At 47.4% G+C, this 20,071-nt stretch overlaps 1 protein-coding gene across 1 annotated transcript in view; it reads left to right on the top strand.

Moving 5' to 3' along the window:
- FAT2 (FAT atypical cadherin 2) overlaps positions 1-20,071 on the top strand; it is a 72,775-nt gene that overhangs the window by 41,333 nt on the left and 11,371 nt on the right. The window contains exons 11-20 of the mRNA XM_033095600.1: positions 881-1,077; positions 1,832-1,985; positions 3,967-4,200; positions 5,470-5,853; positions 7,986-8,200; positions 9,180-9,317; positions 9,903-10,046; positions 10,351-10,548; positions 13,920-14,730; positions 19,515-19,660. Coding sequence (XP_032951491.1) covers positions 881-1,077; positions 1,832-1,985; positions 3,967-4,200; positions 5,470-5,853; positions 7,986-8,200; positions 9,180-9,317; positions 9,903-10,046; positions 10,351-10,548; positions 13,920-14,730; positions 19,515-19,660 — 2,621 coding nt within the window. The remainder of the gene's footprint in view (positions 1-880; positions 1,078-1,831; positions 1,986-3,966; positions 4,201-5,469; positions 5,854-7,985; positions 8,201-9,179; positions 9,318-9,902; positions 10,047-10,350; positions 10,549-13,919; positions 14,731-19,514; positions 19,661-20,071) is intronic.

The raw sequence follows: 20,071 nt of genomic DNA, 5'->3' as shown, positions 1-20,071 counted from the left end.
CAATTCTTGTCCAATGGCTGAACCAGCCTACCAGTGGCCAAAAGAATTCCTTTACTTTTCAGTGTCCCTTTCCCCCTCTGCTGGGTGCCCTGTTGTCCCATTCACATAGACATGGTTCCTTCACTTATCACAGCTCTCTGGAGGAGACTTAAGAAGGCTGAAGTTCCAACCAAGAATCATAGACTCCTGTAGACCTCCGGGATCCGAGCTGCTTGAAATATGGAGTCTTAGGGGAATCGAATCTTATCATCTTATAATATCAGACTCTTAAAAACACAAAAGTCTTGAAATCTCTAAATAATAATGTCACTATATCATCAACTCTTAGAATAGTTGAATGTTGGAGCTCTAGAACCTTAGAATTTCCCAAACCCATCTCCCCTACCAGTGATCGGTGTCAAGGAAGGATGACTGAGAAGCAAACCTAGTGGTCATCTGCCCCTCCACTTAGTGTGTGTCTTCTGTTGTAAAATAAGACCTCAGAGAATTTAGTGTTGCTGATCATTTTCCACCCCTCCACTGTTCAACAGATAGATACTAGAAAGTTCTTGTATAGAATTGAAATGTGCTTCCCTTTAACTTCTTCCAATTCTTTCCAAAGCACAAAAAACAAGAAGCCTGCCCCTAGCCACATATTTTGGAGTGGTGCTTCTTGCAGTGATAATTCCATGTCACAGCAGGTCCTTGAAGTCAGAAGACATGGTTACGCTTCCTAACACCACATAACGGACTCAATGTAGAGTTGTGGGGCCCTAGTTCAGGGAGGACATTTTTGTCTTTCCCAGCAATCCTAGAAGTGTCAGGTTGGCAGCCAGCTGTGGCACAAAGCCTGGTTCATTCCTGTTGCTTGGTTTCTGGACTCTCTGTCTCGTGTTTATAGAGGGAGACCCCTTGGGCCAGTTTGGCATCAGCCAAGATGGAGACGAGTGGAGGATTTTCTCGAGGAAGACCCTCGACCGTGAGCACATAGCCAAGTACTTGCTCAGAATCACAGCTTCTGATGGCAAATTCCAGGCTGCGGTCAATGTGGAGATCTTCGTCCTGGACATCAATGATAACAGCCCTCAGTGCTCACAGGTGAGAGCCTGGGGAGGGGCGGGGTGGGAGCGGAGGCAAGGAAGCTGGAGGGAAGGGCAAGATGAAGGAAAAGGACTCGGGACTGTCTCTGGGGCTGGCCATCCTTGACCACACCTGGCATTGCTTCTTCCCAGCTGGCCTCAGACTAGTGCACCGGGCAGGGGTCCTTCTATGTAATTCTGTGGCTTCCCCCACAGGGATGTCACCAAGCTCTTCAGGACCTATGATCCATATCTCTCCCCCTATACTCCCTACAAAAGACCATTTCTCTACAAAACATACCCAGAAGTAAGTTCACTTCTTCATTCTCCAAACATGGTCTGCCATGACCCATGGGAAATGCCCTCTATGGCTCAGCTTGTCAACATGGATGATTGTTATCAAATACGGCCATAGAGACCTGCCCCCAGAGACACTCGCACTGCCCCCGTGCTCATATATGCCCACATGTGCATGGGTCATACAGACCAATATAGTTACACTCCTCCAGGTTATATGTATTCACAAACATGCAGACTGGGCAGTTACATTTTTGATAAGGCTAAGGGCCTCATATAATTTAACCCTAAATTTCCCGGGGTGTGTGTGTGTGTGTGTGTGTGTGTGTGTGTGTATGTGTGTGTGTGTGTTGTGTGTCCATCTCTCCTCTCCAATCTCTCTCTCTGCTTCTGTTTCCCTCTCTCTGTCACTTTGCCTCTGTCTAGATCTAAGTGTATCTCCCACAACTTCCGTCTTCTTTGTCTTTCATCTCCAGCTTCTCTATACCGGCAAAGTCAATGAAGATATATCTCCAGGACACTTCATTTTGAAAGTTTCTGCAACAGACGTGGACTCTGATATCAATGCTCAGATCACATATTCTCTGCATGGTCCTGGAGCAGATGAATTTAAGCTAGATCCTCATACAGGTGGGTTTCCTGAGCTGCAGGATTGAGCCAAGAACTTATTTACTGACTACCAAGTGCCCAGTACTATGGGGAAAGAAACAGGAATTCACGTATCCATCCATCCATCCATCCATCCATCCATCCATCCATCCATCCATCCACTCAGCAAACATATTGGCACTATGAGCTGAGTATTGCACTAGATGCTGGGGACATAATCAACAGACTAATAAGACAAGACCTGGGTCTTTATAATCTAGCAGGAAAGGCAGTCATTTAATCAGTGGTTTGAAATGTGCTGAGTTAAGAAAAAAATGCAGAGCTTTAAAGGGGAGTTTTGATGGGAAAATTTGATGTAGGCTTGTGAGTGGGATTAAGTAAAACCTCTCTGAAGAAAGGCCATTTTATGTGAGACTTGAGGACATATAGGAGTTAGCTATGGAATAAAGGAGTAGTAAAGTAGTAGGAACAAACATTCAAGGCAGAAGGAGAATCTCTACAAGGACCTCGTTTTGGAAAAGAGCGTGCACATCAGGAGCTGACAGAGGGCCCAAAACTGGTGCACAGAAAGGGAGGAGAGAGAGCAAAGGATGAGACTCTCAGGTCAGGGGGACCAAATCCCTCCTTTAGATCCATTGAAGGATGTAGGCAGGTGAGATCAAGGTCAAAGATAGGATCTCAAGATGTGTATGCTGCAGGCTGGGGATACAACTTCATAGTATTGTTGTAAGGATCAGAGATGAAGTTTGTGGAAGCCTAGCCCAGGTCTGGCACATCATAAGCGTTCAGTAGACGTGGTTGCCATTGTCATTGTCATTAGTTAGGGGACAATGCATGAGTGGGAAGCATCGAGCCCTGCAGGATAGACCGCGAATACCTGGGAGCGGTCGGGCTGTGAGAGTCTGGTGGAGAAGACAGGGTGGGTTTGCTTCCTTTGGAAGAGTAGCCCCCAGAGGTGGAATCCCTGTCCTGCTGCCGTAGGGGAGGGTGAGGGGATGAGCAGCAGAAAAAGCCCCTCTCACGGGAGGCGAGCTGCCAACTTGGCTCGGAACCAGGAGCCTTGGAGATTCCTGAGCAGGCAGGGGCAGGTGACAATGGTGTCCCAGGAAGCTGGATAGACAGGGCATGACATTGTCCTTCCTGCCCCCGCCATGGGCATGCTGAGTCACCCCAGGGGGGTTACCTGATCTCTCTCTGCTCCTGTTTAGCTGCATGAGGATCAGTGAGGTCTTAAAAAAATGGGTGGTTTTTCTGAATATGGGAATAATACATGCTCATTGTACAAAAATTCAAACAGTGTAGTTGTAAAGAATGCAGAAATAATAACCAGCCCCCCCGAAAAAAGTAAGCATTCTTAGTGTATATTCTATCAGACCAGTTTTCCATGCATCTCCAAAATCTCTATATAGAATACTATTTTGTGACTTGCTTTTGTTCACATAATAACATCTTGAGAAATTAGCAAGGTAGTACCTAAAGCTCTGTGATAACTCCTCTGTGATAACTCCTTTTGGTTGTATAGTATTTTACTGTATGGCTAAATCATAATATATTTAACCAGTCCTTTTTAAAAAAAGCATATAGGATATTTTCAGTATGTTGCTATTTATTATAAACAATGCTATAGAGAATATCTTTATTGGGTTGATTATGCTATTGGATGTAGTCCTAGATGTGAAATTGTGGGCCACTGGGTAAACATATTTTATGTGTTGTTAGCAATTGCCCTTTAAAAATGTTGTGCCTCTTTGGAGTTCGTTGGTGTGGATCTCACATTGGTGATGTGGTGCTGGCGTGTGTTGGGGAGAATTAGGGAAGTGAGCGGGGCGGGCGGAGGGGCGGAGAACACAGGCTGAGCCGCTCTCCTAACCATATGTACACAGGACGGACTGCTTTTCTCTGGGGCAAAATTCTGTGTGGCTGGCGTAGATATCTAGAAGGTACGTGCTGAGGTCACGTCGCTCAGGGAGGAAAGCTCACCGATTGTCATTTCTCCGGCCAGGGGAGCTGACCACACTCACAGCCCTAGACCGAGAGAGGAAGGATGTGTACAGCCTTGTTGCCAAGGCAACGGATGGAGGCGGCCAGTCTTGCCAGGCGGACGTGACCCTCCACGTGGAGGACGTGAATGACAACGCCCCCCGGTTCTCCCCCAGCCACTGCGCTGTGGCTGTCTTCGACAACACCACAGTGAACACCCCGGTGGCAGTGGTACTGGCCCGAGATCCCGACCAAGGTGAGAACAAGGATTGACTGGAAACCATTTGCTCCCACGGTCACCCTGGGCAAGGGTTTGGCTCTGGGACTGGGAAGGACTGGACCTCCTCGCTGAGTCTACAGACACAAGTGGGAAAGGGCTGTCCACAAACTACGTACCTACGTGCTGTGTGACAAAAGATTTTGGCCATGTTTTGAGGCCTATCTAGGGCATTTCTGCCTCATTGTTTCTCATTGCCACTTGGACCTGGCACCCTTTCAATTCTGCCTTTTAATCTCAAGGACGTTTTGGATACAAACAGTTAATCTGAAATACACCAATCGGAATTGCTCAACTCTGATTAATTTGCTACAAGAAAGGAATTTTGGGCACAAACTCCATTTAGCCTATTACGTACCTTGATCAATTTTCTATACAACGAAGTGGAATCATTTTCAGTAGTTTATATTTTTATTTTAATGACATCATTTTCATTAGGGTTCATACTTTTCCTTTTAAAATTCATAAGGCAAATTGGATTCATCCAGGAGTAGTTGTTCCATGTTATACCAATGATATCTTCTGGTATCATTAAGTATTTCATTGTGGTTTTACATATATATGTATGTACACACACACACACCATGTATATGTTGTGTGTGTGTGTATGTCCAATTTTCTTGAGTCAAATTTTATAATTGAGGTAGGGTGAAAAATGCCCCTGGTCAAAGTAGCCAGATCAACAGACGATAAGACAATGATAATGATGATGAAAGTGGGATCCAAACTGCCTGCTTTGTTTGACCCCAGCAGAGGAAATTTAAGACTTTCTAGAGGAAGTGTGTTTTAGCTTGGTAATGAAGACTGTGAGAGGTTTTGGAGAGACGCAGGGGTTCCAGGGAGGACAGTCCGTGCAAAAGCATGAAATGACTACAAGGCCCTGTAAATGCCCAATAAGCCAGTGCTCGCTCACCTCTAGGACAGGGAGCTCCCCCACACCCGAGGCAGCCCCTTCCTTCCATGGCACCTCCGATAATTATCAAGTGCTACCTATTTGGAGGAGACAGCCACCAGTCCTGGCCTTGCCGCCTACAGCCACACAGATCTCCTAGACCCTCACCCACCACAGCCCTTCAGAAACTGGGAGGTGGTGACTATCTGCTCCAGCCCCAACCTTCCCTTCTGGGCTGGGGGAGCCCTGGTGTCTCCAATCGTGGGTCTCCAATCCCGCCTCCCTTCTAGGACACATCCTCTGACCTTGCACCAGTTTACCATTACCCCTCCAAACGCCCTGGGTCTCTCCCACAGGCGCCAATGCCCAGGTAGTTTACTCTCTGACGGACTCTGCGGAAGGCCACTTTTCCATCGAGGCCAACACAGGCGTGATTCGGCTGGAGAAGCCGCTGCGGGTCAGGCCGCAGGCGGCACTGCAGCTCACCGTCCGCGCCTCTGACCTGGGCACCCCACTCCCGCTGTCCACGCTGGGCACCGTCACGGTCTCTGTGGTGGGCCTGGAAGACTACCTGCCCATGTTCCTGAACACCGAGCACAGCGTGCAGGTGCCCGAGGACGCCCCACTTGGCACAGAGGTGCTGCAGCTGGCCACCCTCACGCGCCCGGGCGCCGAGAAGACCGGCTACCGCGTGGTCAGTGGCAACGAGCAGGGGCGGTTCCGCCTGGATAGCCGCACAGGTGAGACACTGCCTGAGGCAGCCCCCCATTCCCATATGCGCGTGCGCACATGGACACACAGGGTCTTGAGGAACTTGGGGTTGCTCACTTATGGGGTGTGTCTGTCTGCCCTGCGAAGGCCCTCCCTGGCCGACCTCTTTGGGCTCTTTCTTCACTCTGCATCTCACCAGGTCCAAGGTCCTTTCTGCACCCTGGGGCCAGCTTAGGTGGGAACCACTCTTAATGCACCATCCACGACCCACCCAAGGGCCTCGGCAACCCACTCTCCTCCCACAGTTTGCAGCTTCAAGGTCTCCACTCAGATCCAGCCGTAGCAGGCTGACGCCACTTTCCATCCGTGGCTGCAGAGGTAGAAGCACTTACTAGAATGTGGGGCTTAAACCAGCCCAAGACAGGCTGCCTACTTCTCCCTAGAGCCCTCCCCAAATATCCTGGCACCCCTGAATTTACCCTTGTTCTAATGGAGAGAGGGAGAGAACTAGGAAACCTTCTCTTTTCTTTCCTCCCCCCCAGAGAAGAGTCTACGTCAGACTCACAGAACCTCATGGAGGGCCCCAGGGGCTCCCCAGTTAGACCATGTCCCCTGCAGAGTCACCACACAGCACCCCTGCACTCGTGCTCTCTACCTCATAAAGCAGCCGTCTTCTTTTTTTTAAAGTTTGTATTATGGAGAATTTAAACATAGAAAAAAATAGAGAACAATAGAAACTACCTGTACCCATCATCCAGCTTCAGGAATTATCAACACAGACCAGCCTGGCTTCATCTTTACCTGTCACCCTCCCACATCCACCCATTGCTGAGTTATTTTAAAGCAAATCCCAGACATCATATCGTATTATTTAGAAATACTTCCGTGTGTATCTCTAAATGATAAGGACTCCTTTTATAAACACAACCACAATACCATTATCACATCCAAAAGATAATAAGTCCTTAATCTTGTCTAATACCCACTCAGGTAATTTTTCAGGTTATCTTAAAATGTCTTTTTGAAGTTGGTTTGTCTGTCAACATCCCCCAAATAACGACATACTGCATTTGCTTTAGATGCAACGTCTTACGTCTTTTTAAATCTCTAACGTTTTCCTCTCCCTCTTTATTTCCCCCTGCCATTTATTTAATGAAGAACTTGGGTCATGTGTTGGGGAGAAATGTTTATATTTTGGATGGGCCAGCTGTGTCTTTATGAGGTCCTATAAGATATCCCTCTAGCCCCTATGTGTCTTATCAATGACATTTGGATCCAAGACCTTGATCAGGTTCACGCTCAAGTTTTGGCAACAACACTTTGTAGACGATGCTGGGCGCTCCTTTGCACTATGTCGGAAGGTTGGTTAGTTCTTTTTTCTGAGCTTAAGATTGTTGGCGGGCTCGAAGTTGTCAGCCTGATTCATCCAGTGTTGAGTTCTTCCTCAGTTCTTCTTCTAATGGTCTTAGCAGTCTTTGATGACGATTTCCCAGATATATTATTTCACGTGGAGCTGCAAAGTGGTGATTTTCTAATCCTATCATTCCTCATGCATCTACTAACTGCAATTCTTTTATGAAGAAGAGTTTTCCACCATTAACTATTTGGTTACCCAGAAATGGTAGTAAAAACCTTTGTTTTTTTCCTTTTCCAGTTTTCAGAATAATACATCTATGCTTTAACAATTTGTCAAACAACTTTGGATATTATAAAACTCTTTACAATCTAACTTCTGTCATTTACTGAGCAGAGTGAGCTTGGGCAGGTCACTTAGCTGTTGGGAGCGTAAGTTGACCCACCTATAAAATGGGAATCACTTTTTCCTGCTCCACAGTTATGATCAATCTATATGACACAGACTGAAATACTACAAATTTAAATGAGATTTCAATGAACTATTACAGATATAAATGAGGGAGACACTGCTGTTGAGAACGAGAATAAGGAAAATGAGAGGAAAGTAATGGGGGAGAATAAATAATGAGAAAGATGAAGGAGGAGATGATGGAGGAGATAAAGGAGATGATGGAGGAGATCAACCACTTCCAGCGCTATTGAGCTGCTGCTTGTGGAGTTTTGCTCAAGACGCCTCAGCCCTCTGCCTTTGTGGTTCCAACTGCCTCAATGTTCTCATCAAGAAACAATGTTCTTGTTTCTTCAGGGATCCTGTACATCAACAGGAGCCTAGATTTTGAGACAAGCCCCAAGTACTACCTGTCCATCGAGTGCAGCCGGAAAGGCTCTTCCTCCCTCAGTGACATGACCACAATCGTGATCAACATCACTGATACCAACGAACACCGGCCCAGATTCCCCCAGGCTCTGTACAGCACGCAGGTCTTAGAGAATGCCGTCGTGGGTAAAGTTGTGCTCACAGTAAGAATCTGCAATTTTTCCCTTTGGGGGACATGGACTCCGGGTTGGATTCTTTTCTCCCCCTCCCCCAGTCTTCTATGAGCATGGATTAGTTTATCAATTAATACGTTATAGATTTGACTCTGACTTGTAGCTACTCAGCCAAACTGTCTCTCATGACAAAATGTCTCAGCACATGTTTCATAAGATCTAGATCAAGTATCGATAGAATGGGGCGTGGGAGAGGCCCCAGAAGATGGCTAGAGGCTCCAAAGCCTGGGAAGGGCCTGGTCACAATGCATGACATGGAGTGGCAGTGTGGGAGGGGAGGGCAGAGGGGACACTAAACAGCACCTCTGCATTTAAACATGTAATTGCTCCCAGTTGGATGGAGGGAAACTCTGTATGCCCATTTTCATCCTGCCTTCCAGTCTTATCTCCCTCCACTGCCTGACATGCACCCTATGTTCCAACCACACAGGAAGGTGTGCTTTTTCCCAGACATTCTCTGGACTTTCACACCTCTGGGCTCACAGTGTTTCCTCCGCCTGGAATGAGGGCTCCCCTCCCAGAAGCCCTCCTTATCCTATAAGGCTTCATGAATCCTTTTCTAATTCCAGCTGGAATTTATCACTGCATTTCCTGTGCTCTCATAAAGCTGATCATACTTTGCCGTCACAATAGAATTATCTATAAAATTAGATGTTAAGCTCCCTGTGGGCATATTCATTTTGCCACATTCCTCACCTGCTAGCACAGGACCTAACATCCTGTAAGTATGAGTCAGTGAGTAAAGGAATGAACAGATGGATAAATGAATAAACCATGGCATGCTCAAGTCCATCCTAGGATATAAATGAAGAGATTCCTTTGGCATGGATGACAGTGGGCCACTCACTGGGGTGGGGACATGTCTGTGCCCCCTGCCTTCCCGAGGGCCAGGATTCCTTTCTGGTCCCTCTTGCTTGTCCATTCACAACCATAACCCCCTCCATTGCAGTTGTCAGCTACTGATAAAGATGGACCCCTAAATAGTGACATCACCTACAGCCTGGTAGGAGGGAACCAGCTCGGGCACTTCTACATTCACCCCAAGAAGGGGGAGCTACAGGTGGCCAAGGCCCTGGATTGGGAGCAGGTGAGTCACGTGGGAGGGGCCAGTCTGAGCTCATCAGAGTAGAATACAGCCCCGCCGCAGGTCCAGAGGATGGACTGTTGTCCATGTCCCATCCTGACCTTCTCCACACCTGCCCTCAGTCTCTCCAACTTGTTTTCTCTGTGGCCTGTGAGGCCAGAGGCAGGAGAGGGACTAAGTGACCCTTACCGTCCCGTAGAGGAGCTCAGGCCAGCTTCTCACTATTGACCCGGGATCGTTACAATAAGTGATCATTTGTTAGCACCTGCTCTGGTGCCAGGAACTTTGCTAAGTGCTTTACTACATGATGCCGCTTGGTCTTTAAAATAATCCTAAGAGGTGGGTCCTGATGTCATCCTCACAGCAGTTTAGTCACTTTGCCAAGATCTCACTTTGCTAATCAGTGGGTGAATTGGAAATCAAACCTATTTCTGAACTCCAGAACCTGGGCCCTAAAAATGCTATGGTTGGACGATGGGGGCGGGCACAGGGGAGTGTCTCCATCTTATTTTTCTGAAAACATTAGAGATGATCGGGGGCAGAATGGAGGGGTCTCACTGCTAACTGTCCACTGACATCTTGCTGTAGACTTCTAGCTATTCCCTGAGGCTCCGAGCCACAGACAGCGGGCAGCCCCCCCTGCACGATGACACAGATGTCACTGTCCGCGTGATTGACGTCAATGATAACCCACCGAGATTCTTCCAGCTCAATTACAGCACCTCTGTCCAGGTACGCATGCACTTCCCAAGGTATCATGAACCCATCCTCCGTTCATTTCCCTCCTGGTGGAGGCTGCTCACCACTGGTCTCAGTCCACCTGAAGGGTGGCTACGACCTTGTACTGGTCTAGACTGACGAAGCCAACAACAACTCACAGGTGGGTAGAAAGAGTGAATGCCAGCTCAAAGTGAAGGCAGGCCTGGGAGCAGCCAGAGTGCTGGGGACTCCCCCCAGAGAAGGGGATCCAGAAAGAAGTGAGGGGAAGAACTGGGTCTCATTGTGCTCTTTGATTTCCTGTCACTCTCGGTCTCAGGAGAACTCCCTCATCGGCAGCAAAGTCCTGCAGCTGGTCCTGAGCGATCCAGACTCCCCAGAGAATGGCCCCCCCTACTCATTTCAAATCACCAAGGGGAACGATGGCTCTGCCTTCCGAGTGACCCCAGATGGATGGCTGGTGACCGCCATGGGCCTGAGCAGGAGAGCCCAGGAATGGTATCAGCTTCAGATCCAGGTGAGAGCTGTGTTGGGCCGCCAGTGGTAACCATGGGGACAGCGAATGTGCAGGCGATAGCACTAGGTATGTCTGTTATTAGAAACAAATGTACAGAGCCCTTACTATGTGCCAGGCAGTGGGCTAAGTGATAAACGTGTCGTTGCATGAAATCCTCACAACACGCTTTAGGGCAGGTACAGTTATCACACCCTCCTTTACAGATGTGATACCTGAGGCTCACAGAGTCACTGTGAGGCACACAGTGACTGGCTCAAAGTAATACTTCTAGTAAGTGGCAGAGGTGGGTTGCTTTAAACGAAGCACTCTGACCCCAGAACCCAGGCAGAGCACCCTGGTTCTAACTCCTTGAGTTGGGTCAGGATAGCTCTCTGAACCTCAGATCTCGTTAAAGGCTTACTCCAGGGGTCAAATAAGAGAACACATATACATACGTAGGAGATTACGCCGGTACTGTTAGGAGTTGTATGAGAATTGCCCAATAAAAGTGGCCAAGACGTTGGTCAAACATTTCTCCCTCATTTCATCTCCCCTCCCCCAAATCCCTTTCCTAAATATCAACTCTAGTGAACCCTGCTATTCTGTGAACTTCTCTGGGCTCAGGATGATGTATTTATCCATTCAGCCAGCCAGCTAGTCACTCATTCATTCATTCAGTCTTTCAAGAAATATTTGTTGAGCACTTGGCATATGCCGGGCCCTATGCTGGCTTCTAGTAATACAGCGGAGGGAAAGAAGGGGATGGTTGCTGTCCTCGTTGGTTTTTTATTCTAATTACGGAGATAAACAATAGGTAGATGAAGAAAGAAAGTGACGAGGGGCTCAGAAGGCACCGGGGAGATATATATTCAGTGGGCAGCTGCCCTCATGAAGAGGGGGTATTTTGAGCGGAGACCCAAGGAGCCAACCATGTGAAAATGGGCAGGAGAGTGTCTCAGGCAGGAAGAACAAGATGAGCCAAAGGCTGAAGCTGGGAAAGAGTTTGAAGTGATCTGAGATGTGGCAAACAGGGAGCAGTGGTGGGAATGAGGCTGAAGCGATGGGATGGGCCGATCATGGAGGCCTCAGAGCTTCAGTGGCTGTATTATCTGAAGGCCAAACTGTGATGTTCTTGAGAGTGAGAGAGACACTAAAAATAGTTAATAGGTGATAATTGATCCACAACAGGTAACAATCAAGACTGGCCTGGGACAGCCAGGAAGTATAGTCACCCTAATTCTAAGCCTGGGTAATCCTTTTAGATTCGAATCTAAGTGCAATGAGAAGTGGTCTAAGGGTTTCAGACAGGGAAGTAACCCTTCTTGTGTCCCAGAAGACTCCGTTTTGAATCTCTAGAGAGTGAAGGGAGGGGGCAAGAGTGGTTGAGGAATAACAGAGAAGTCATCCAAACTGGAGGTAGTCACTGAGACCTTGAGGTGGTGCTGAAGATGCAAGAAGTGGATAGATTTGGGACAAGTTTTACATGAAAATAAACACAAGTTAGTGATGGATTGGATATGGGGAGAGAGAGAAAAGAGAAGGATCGGGGATGATTCCCAGGTTCCTGGCTCTAATGAAAACTGGGGGGTTGGGCCATTTATGAGACGGGGAAGACTGTGCGGGTGGAAGAAGGACAGGTCCACAGGGTGAAAGGAAGGCTCCGTTTTGCACAAGTTACCTTCCAGGTGTCCATGAGACATCTCAGTGGAGGTGTGCAATAGGCAGGTGAGAGTGGGAGGGAGTCTGCAGTTCAGAGGACAGGTGTGGGCTAATGTAGAGGGTCTTCAACGCCAAGGGCATGGATGTGATTGCCGAGGGAGAGAGAGAGAGAGAGAGAGAGAGAACAAAAGAGAGAGAGAGAACAGCTTCCTGACCTCTGTATCCTGGCCCAGACAATCAGCAACTATTGATATCATCAGCATTTCTTTAACTTGTCCTGCATTTCCACTTCCATTCACTGGGAGGTACTATAAGCCAGCAAAGAAACAGACTATGGACACAGGTTCAGATTCTGCTCTGGCCTTACCTGCTGTACAACCTTGGGCAAGCTACTTGACCTCTTTGAGCCGCAGTTATATATATCTTTTGTAACACAGGAGACTTCATGGTACCTATCTCATAAGGACAAACAATGATCATGCATTTAAAGCATTTAAAGCACACAGTTTGTATGCAGCTAATGTTAGTTACACATTATACTTAGTAGTAGGATTCATTATTGTTGTTCCCATTGATATTTCATCAGTTTCTGCACAATTCCCAGCAGTCGCTGTAATTTGACACCTTGCTTACCCACTCAAACCATTGGGATGCACGTGAACAAGATATTGCTGCCAGGAAAGTTGTGGAGACCCTTGCTGACAGCTAGGAAAGTGATAACGTCACAGAGAAAGCAAAGCCTCGTCCTTGCTAAGTCTGAGCAGCAAGTTGCAGGGACAGCGTGGTAAAATGTAAAAGGGAAATGAATGTTTTATTTACATTCTTTTCCTTGTTTCAATGAGGTCATGTCACTGCCTTGCTTAAAACCTCCAACGGCTTTTCATGGCTGTGACATGAAATGCAGCCTGGGGCTCCTCAGCCCATCAGTGACGGGGTCCCTGCTTCTCTCTCCCTCACCTCCGGCCTCTGCCCTGCCCACCCCCCCGGAAACAGTGGCCCCTTCCTGTTATGTTGAGCGCACCCTATGCTTTCCCACCTGCAGGCTGATCCCTCTGTCACCTCTTGTCCTCACGTCTTCACAGGACTCAGCTCAAGGGTCCTCTCCTCACAGAGGCCTTCCCTCCCACCTGGTCTAAGTTAAGTCTGTCACTCAGATCTCTCTGTCACACACTCCGAGTATTCCGCCATAGCACTTGATTCAAGGCTGACAGTCTCTGGTTTATTTAGCAAGGTATTTATTGTCTCTTGTCTCCCAATCCTAGCCCAGGGCCTGGCCTGTGGAAAGCACCCAATAAATCTTTGTTGGCTGAGCTAAAGAAGAAATGCCTGCCCCCACCCCGAGCCCAATGACAGGCTACAGGGAAATCCCAAAGAGAACCTCCTTAGGCTGACAGGGGTCACCTAGGACACACATTGGAATCACTAAGAGACATTTGATGACGCACTTAAGGAAAGAGAGAAGTTAAAGAGGAAGGAGGCCTGATTGTTTAGCTGGAGGGGTTTAGGGAGAGGCTCAGAGAGATGGAAAATGAGGAAGTGGAGTGAAGTTTTACCACGTGGTAATTCCCTCCACAAAACCTTTAGTGCTTTTGGGGTTATTGTTTTCTTTCTCGAAAGCGACGACATGCTAAGCCTGCCCTCAAGCAGAGATACATGGCTCCCAAGGAGGCAGGCCTCCTCTGGGCCACAGATAGGTCAATCCTATGGTAATGCCGCGCTTGTCATGCCCACAGGTGTCAGACAGTGGCGTCCCTCCCCTCTCATCTTCCACGTCGGTCAGAGTTCACGTCACAGAGCAGAGCCACTACCCGCCCTCTGCCCTCCCACTGGAGGTCTTCATCACCGTCGGGGAGGAGGAGTTCCAGGGCGGCCTGGTGGGCAAAATCCATGCTACAGACGGAGACCCGCAGGACACGCTGACCTACAGCCTGGCAGCAGAGGGGACCCTGGGGAAGCTCTTCTCAGTGGGCGCATCTGATGGCACGATTATCGCTGCCCGGGGACTGCCTCGTGGCCGCTATACTTTCAACGTCACGGTCAGCGATGGGACCTTCACAACCAGTGCTGGGGTCCACGTCCATGTGTGGCACGTGGGGCGGGAGGCTCTGCAGCAGAGCATGTGGATGGGCTTCCATCAGCTCACCCCAGAGGAGCTGGTGAGCGATCACTGGCGGAACCTGCAGAGGTTCCTCAGCAACAAGCTGGACATCAAACGAGCCAACATCCACCTGGCCAGCCTTCAGCCTACAGAGGCCATGGCTGGGGTGGATGTGCTCCTGGTCTTTGAGGGGCATTCCAGAACCTTCCATAAGATGCAGGAGCTGGCAACCATCATCACTCGCTCAGCCAAGGAGATGGAGCACTCGATGGGAATTCAGATGAGGTCAGCTATGCCTGTGGTGCCCTGCCATGGGCCAAGCTGCCAGGGTCAGCTCTGCCAAGAGACAGTGCAACTGGGCCCCAGGGTCGGGCCCACGTACAGCACCGCCAGGCTCAGCATCCTAACCCCGCGGCACCGCCTGGAGAGAAACTGCTCCTGCAACGGTGAGAAATGGGCCTTCCCCAGGGCAACCGGCACTGTGGGCGCAGCCAGCCTGACTCTAGGGATGGACACCACAGGGAGGCGCTGCAGGGGAGTTAGCGGGAAGTTTGAAGGGCTACCGGCCAGGGACCACCACGGGGCAGGCGTGGCCTCACACAATCTAGGCACAGAAGGGCACCCGAAACCTGGCCACTTTTTGGAATTTTGAAAATAACGGTAAGAATACAAGAGGCCGTTCAGCATCACGGCCAAGATTATCGACCAGCATCAAGCTGCCTGGGCTCCGGTCTCAGCTTTGCCACTTGCCAGCCACATGATCTCAGGAAAATTATTAAACTTCTCTGTGCCTTTGGGCTGTTGTAGGGATTAAATGGGTATCCAATATCAAGTGCTTCCTTAGAAAAGTGCCTGATAGAGAAAGTGGTCGATAAACAAGAATTACTGATACACCCACTATTATTATTATAGCCTGGTGGTTGGTTATAACTTCAAGATTTAGACTAGACAGTTCAGGTTTAAACCCCAGCTCTATTACTTACCGTGTTTCCCCGAAAATAAGACCGAGCCGGACAATCAGCTCTAATGCGTCTTTGGAGCAAAAATTAATATAAGACCCGGTCTTATTTTACTATAATATAAGATCGGGTCTTATATAATATAATATAATGTAATGTAATGTAATGTAATGTAATGTAACATAACATAACATAACATAATATATAATATAATATAATAAATATAAAAGACTGGGTCTTATATTAATTTTTGCTCCAAAAGACACATTAGAGCTGATGGTCCGGCTCGGTCTTATTTTCAGGGAAACACAGTACTAGCTGTGTAACTTCGGGCGGGTTATTAAAATCCTCTGGGCTTCAGTTGCTCATGCATAAAATAATGAAAGTACTATCATTTGCCGCCCGACTTGGTGTGGGGAGTAAATTACCTAATGGACATAACAGCACGTAAGCAGCCCGTCAGCAACGGCTGTCATTTACCTGGTAGCAGTTGCTGCTGCTATAAGGACCCTGCTATGTGCCGGGCTCTGTGCGTAGGTTACCGCCACTCCTTGTCCCCACCACCTTACAAAGCAGGGTCACAGCTCCACCTACAGTTGAAACTGAGGCGTGGGGTTAGAATGTATTGATTTGCCAGCTAAGGGCAGCTTATTCCAGCACCACTCTGAAGCCTGAGCGCTTCAGGAACTCAGTGTTCTGATAGGATTCGCCCCCGCGCCCCTGGCATTCAGACCAATGCACTGGACGAGCTCATGAGCATTGGCACAAAGAGGATAACCTCGCCTCTAGCTTGCCATCGTCCCCTGCCTGGCATGGCCTACCCTTTACGCGCCACCGGCTTTGCATTAGGGACATTTTCTTGGAAGATTTGTGGACTTTCTGGGGAGCAGGGGAATACTGGATTTACTACTCTTGGTGAGCTACTCTTGTGGTGGTCGGGGTAGGGGTTTCCCTTCTTGTGTGTCTTGCCCCGGCATCGGCTGCTGTGATGGCTGAAGGTTCTCTCTTGACCACCTGGCATCGGACAACAGAGTTTCTAAAACTCAAGAGTGTTTGAAATCACCCAGGGAGTATGTTTTTAAAGAGACCTGCTCCTGGGTGTCACCTCCAATTCTTTGTTTAGAAGGTGTTGGGTGAGGCCTGGAACTGGCCTCTTTAACCAGCACCTCAAGCAATTCTGAAGCAGGTGGTCTTCACCAGAAATACTAGATGGGCTGGCTCAGAGATCGCCAGAAACACTTGGACATAAGTTCTGATGAAAAAAAAATTTTTTTAGTGAAATATGACACACAGAAAGATAGATCCGGGTAGCATAAGTGTACATACAGCTCAACAAGTTTTCGCAGACCAAATACACTGGTGTAACCACCTAGATTAAGGATCCAAACACAACCAGCATCTCAGAAACCTCCCTTGAGTTCTCTTCCAGCCATGACACCCATCGTGGGGAGAGTTTTAAAATACAGGTTCCCATGTGCCACCAGAACTACTGAGTGCCATACTTTCTGAGGGTAGAGCCTGGCATTCGGGATTTGAAAAGACTCTCCAGGGAATTCCTGATCTAGATCACCTTCAATATCCCATCCAATTATGAGCTACTACAATAGAATTGCCAGCATCAGAGAGAATCAGACCTATGGTATAACAGGCCTCTTAGGATTTTATAATCCCACGTGCCTCAGGCTTTCTTGCTCCTTTTGGCCTTGTTCCCTGTCTTCAACAATTCTTCTTCCCTAGGTCTCTGGGGCCTGTACCACTAATCCTTTCCCCTGACAACTATAAGCTTATTCATAGGAATTTAATAGCTGAACTCACTACTGGGGAAGGTGGATTTTTTTTTTAATTAAAGTTTATTGGGGTTAGTAGACAATTGTTAGTAAAATTACATAGATTTCAGGTGTATAATTCTGTATTACATCATCTATAAATCCCATTGTGTGTTCACCATCCAGAGTCAGTTCTCCTTCCATCACCATATATTTGATCCCCTTTACCCTCATCTCCCACCCCCCACCCCCCTTACCCTCTGGTAACCACTAAACTATTGTCTGTGTCTATGAGTTTTTGTTTCTCATTTGTTTGTCTTGTTCTTTTGTTGTTTTTGGTTTATATACAACATTTCAGTGAAATCATATGGTTCTCTGCTTTTCAGTCTGACTTATTTCGCTTAGCATTATAATCTCAAGATCCATCCATGTTGTCACAAATGATCCTATTTCATCTTTTCTTACCGCCAAATAGTATTCCATTGTGTATATATACCACAACTTCTTTATCCATTCATCTATTGAAGGACATTTTGGTTGTTTCCATGTCTTGGCCACTGTAAACAAAGCTGCAATGAACATTGGAGCACATTTGTCTTTATGTATAAATGTTTTCAGGTTTTTTGGGTAGATACCCAGGAGAGGGATTGCTGGGTCATATGGTAATTCTATTCGTAATTTTTTGAGGAACCTCCACACTGCCTTCCAGAGCGGCTGCACCAATCTGTATTCCCACCAATAATGTATGAGGATTCCTTTTTTTCCACAGCCTCTCCAACACTTGTTACTATTTGTCTTGTTGATGATAGCCATTCTGACTGGGGTGAGGTGATATCTCATTGTGGTTTTTATATGCATTTTTCTGATGATAAGTGATGTTGAGCATTTTTTCATATGTCTATTTGCCATTTGTATGTCCTCTTTGGAGAAATGTCTCTTCAGGTCCTCTGCCCATTTTTCAATTGGGTTGTTTGTTTTTTTGTTGTTGAGTTGCATGAGTTCCTTGTATAGTTTGGATATTAGCTCCTTATCTGAGGCACTGTTTACAAAAATCTTCTCCCATTCAGTTGGTTGCCTCTTTATTTTGTCAATGGTTTCTTTTGCTGTGCAGAAGCTTTTAAGTTTGATATAGTCCCATTTATTTATTTTAGCTTTTACTTCTGTTGCCTTTGGAGTCAAATTCATAAAATGCTCTTTGAACCCAAGGTCCATGAGTTTAGAACCTATGTTTTCTTCTATGTAGTTTATTGTTTCAGGTCTTATGCTTAAATCTTTGATCCATTTTGAATTAATTTTGGCACATGGTGACAGATAGCAGTCCAGTTTCATTCTTTTGCACGTGGCTTTCCAGTTCCACCAACACCATTTATTGAAGAGGCTGTCTTTTCTCCATTGTATGTTTTTTGCTTCTTTGTCAAAAATTATCTGTCCATATTTATGTGGTTTTATTTCTGGGTTCTCAATTCTATTCCACTGGTCTATGTGTCTGTTTTTCTGCCAATACCATGCTGTTTTGATTATTGTTGCCCTGTAGTACAAGCTAAAGACAGGGAGTGTGATACCTCCAGTATTGTTCTTTTTTCTTAAGATTGCTTTGGCTATTCGGGGTCTTTTGTGGTTCCAAACAAATCTGATGATTTTTTTGTTCTTTAAAAAATGCCATTGGGATTTTGATGGGGATTGCATTAAATCTGTATATTGCTTTGGGTAATACGGCCATTTTAACTATGTTGATTCTTCCAATCTATGAGCACAGAACAGAGGGTGGATTTTTAAACATCTGGAGAGGGTAGCGCTTCATGTAACACAGCATTTCCCAAAAAGGGCTTCCATAGGATGCTACTTCAAGGGCTATGAAAGCGTGAGAAACTCAAGTTTAGGTAATGTGTCAGCTCCCTTATGCAAGTTCACATTAGCAGCTTTGCAGGGGTTGGAGTAGGAGGGTTTTACAGACGTTTTGGCCACATGATCTGACACTACCCCTTCCTTGATCTCGTGGCTTCTCAGCAGCATTTCATCTGAGAATTGCTTATCCTAATGATGACATACCGAATGATGAAGGAGATTCTCGGGGCAAAAACCCACCCCTGCGGTGTTCCTAAAATCACACATATATGTAAACCCCTCTCCCATTCTCCCTCTTTATCCTCCAAGTGATGTCAGAAATAACATGGAAACTATGTAGGACAGGAATTTTGATTTCCACACGTTTGATTGGTTACATTTTTGGCTTGATTTCCTGCTTTCTTAATGGTTTGAACTCATCGTTTCTGCCCCTGGCCGGGACCCAGGGCAGGGGTCCCTGGGGTGAAAGGAAGGTGTGTAAGGTGACGGCCAGGCCAGCTGTGTGACCCTGGACAAGTAACCCCCAGCCTCGTCTCTTCATCTCTAAAATGAGCAATGACTCTGCTTGCCCCCTAAGGGTTGGATGGGACAAAGTCAGTTTGAGGGCTGTGTGGGGACCACTTCACATGGAGGTGACACCTCTCGTTGTTGTTTTCACAGGTACAGCCGCAAGGTTCAGCGGTCAGAGCTTCGGGCGGTACAGTCTCCCAGAGGCTCAGAACTGGCACGTCCGTTTCCGTCTGAAAACACTCCAGTCACAGGCCATGCTCCTGTTCAGCAATGGGACAGTGTGTATCGCCCTGAAGGTAAGGCACTACCAGCCCGAGAGAGTTCACGTGAGTGTACCAGGCTGAGGAGGTGGGGCGGCATGCGCACGACCCAGAAGGCCAATCTGTACAAAGAAATCGGGGCATGGTTTTCAGGGATGCTGGGTGTGACCGTTGGGTCAGGACACAAGACTTTCCAGTCCTGATGGCCACAGCCACCCCACCTAAACACACATATGTTCAAGCACAATAATAAGAGAGAGTCTCTGAAGATAGAAAGAGAGCTGGGGGAGATGACCCAATCCCGGTGCTTTGTATTACTTTGCTGAGTAATAGAACAGCGATTCACAAGAGGGGGGGAAGCTGGCTACCACTGGGGTGCTCAAGATGACAAGCCCAGCGTTAAGCTCCATGGAATTACATGGAAGAAAAGGAATTTCCTTTCGAATG

This window comes from Rhinolophus ferrumequinum, chromosome 24, assembly GCF_004115265.2.
Source record: "Rhinolophus ferrumequinum isolate MPI-CBG mRhiFer1 chromosome 24, mRhiFer1_v1.p, whole genome shotgun sequence".
In the NCBI taxonomy this organism is placed as follows: Eukaryota; Metazoa; Chordata; class Mammalia; order Chiroptera; family Rhinolophidae; genus Rhinolophus; species Rhinolophus ferrumequinum.
Note: the sequence above shows the minus strand (reverse complement) of the source record. Positions and strands in the feature narration are given on the sequence as shown.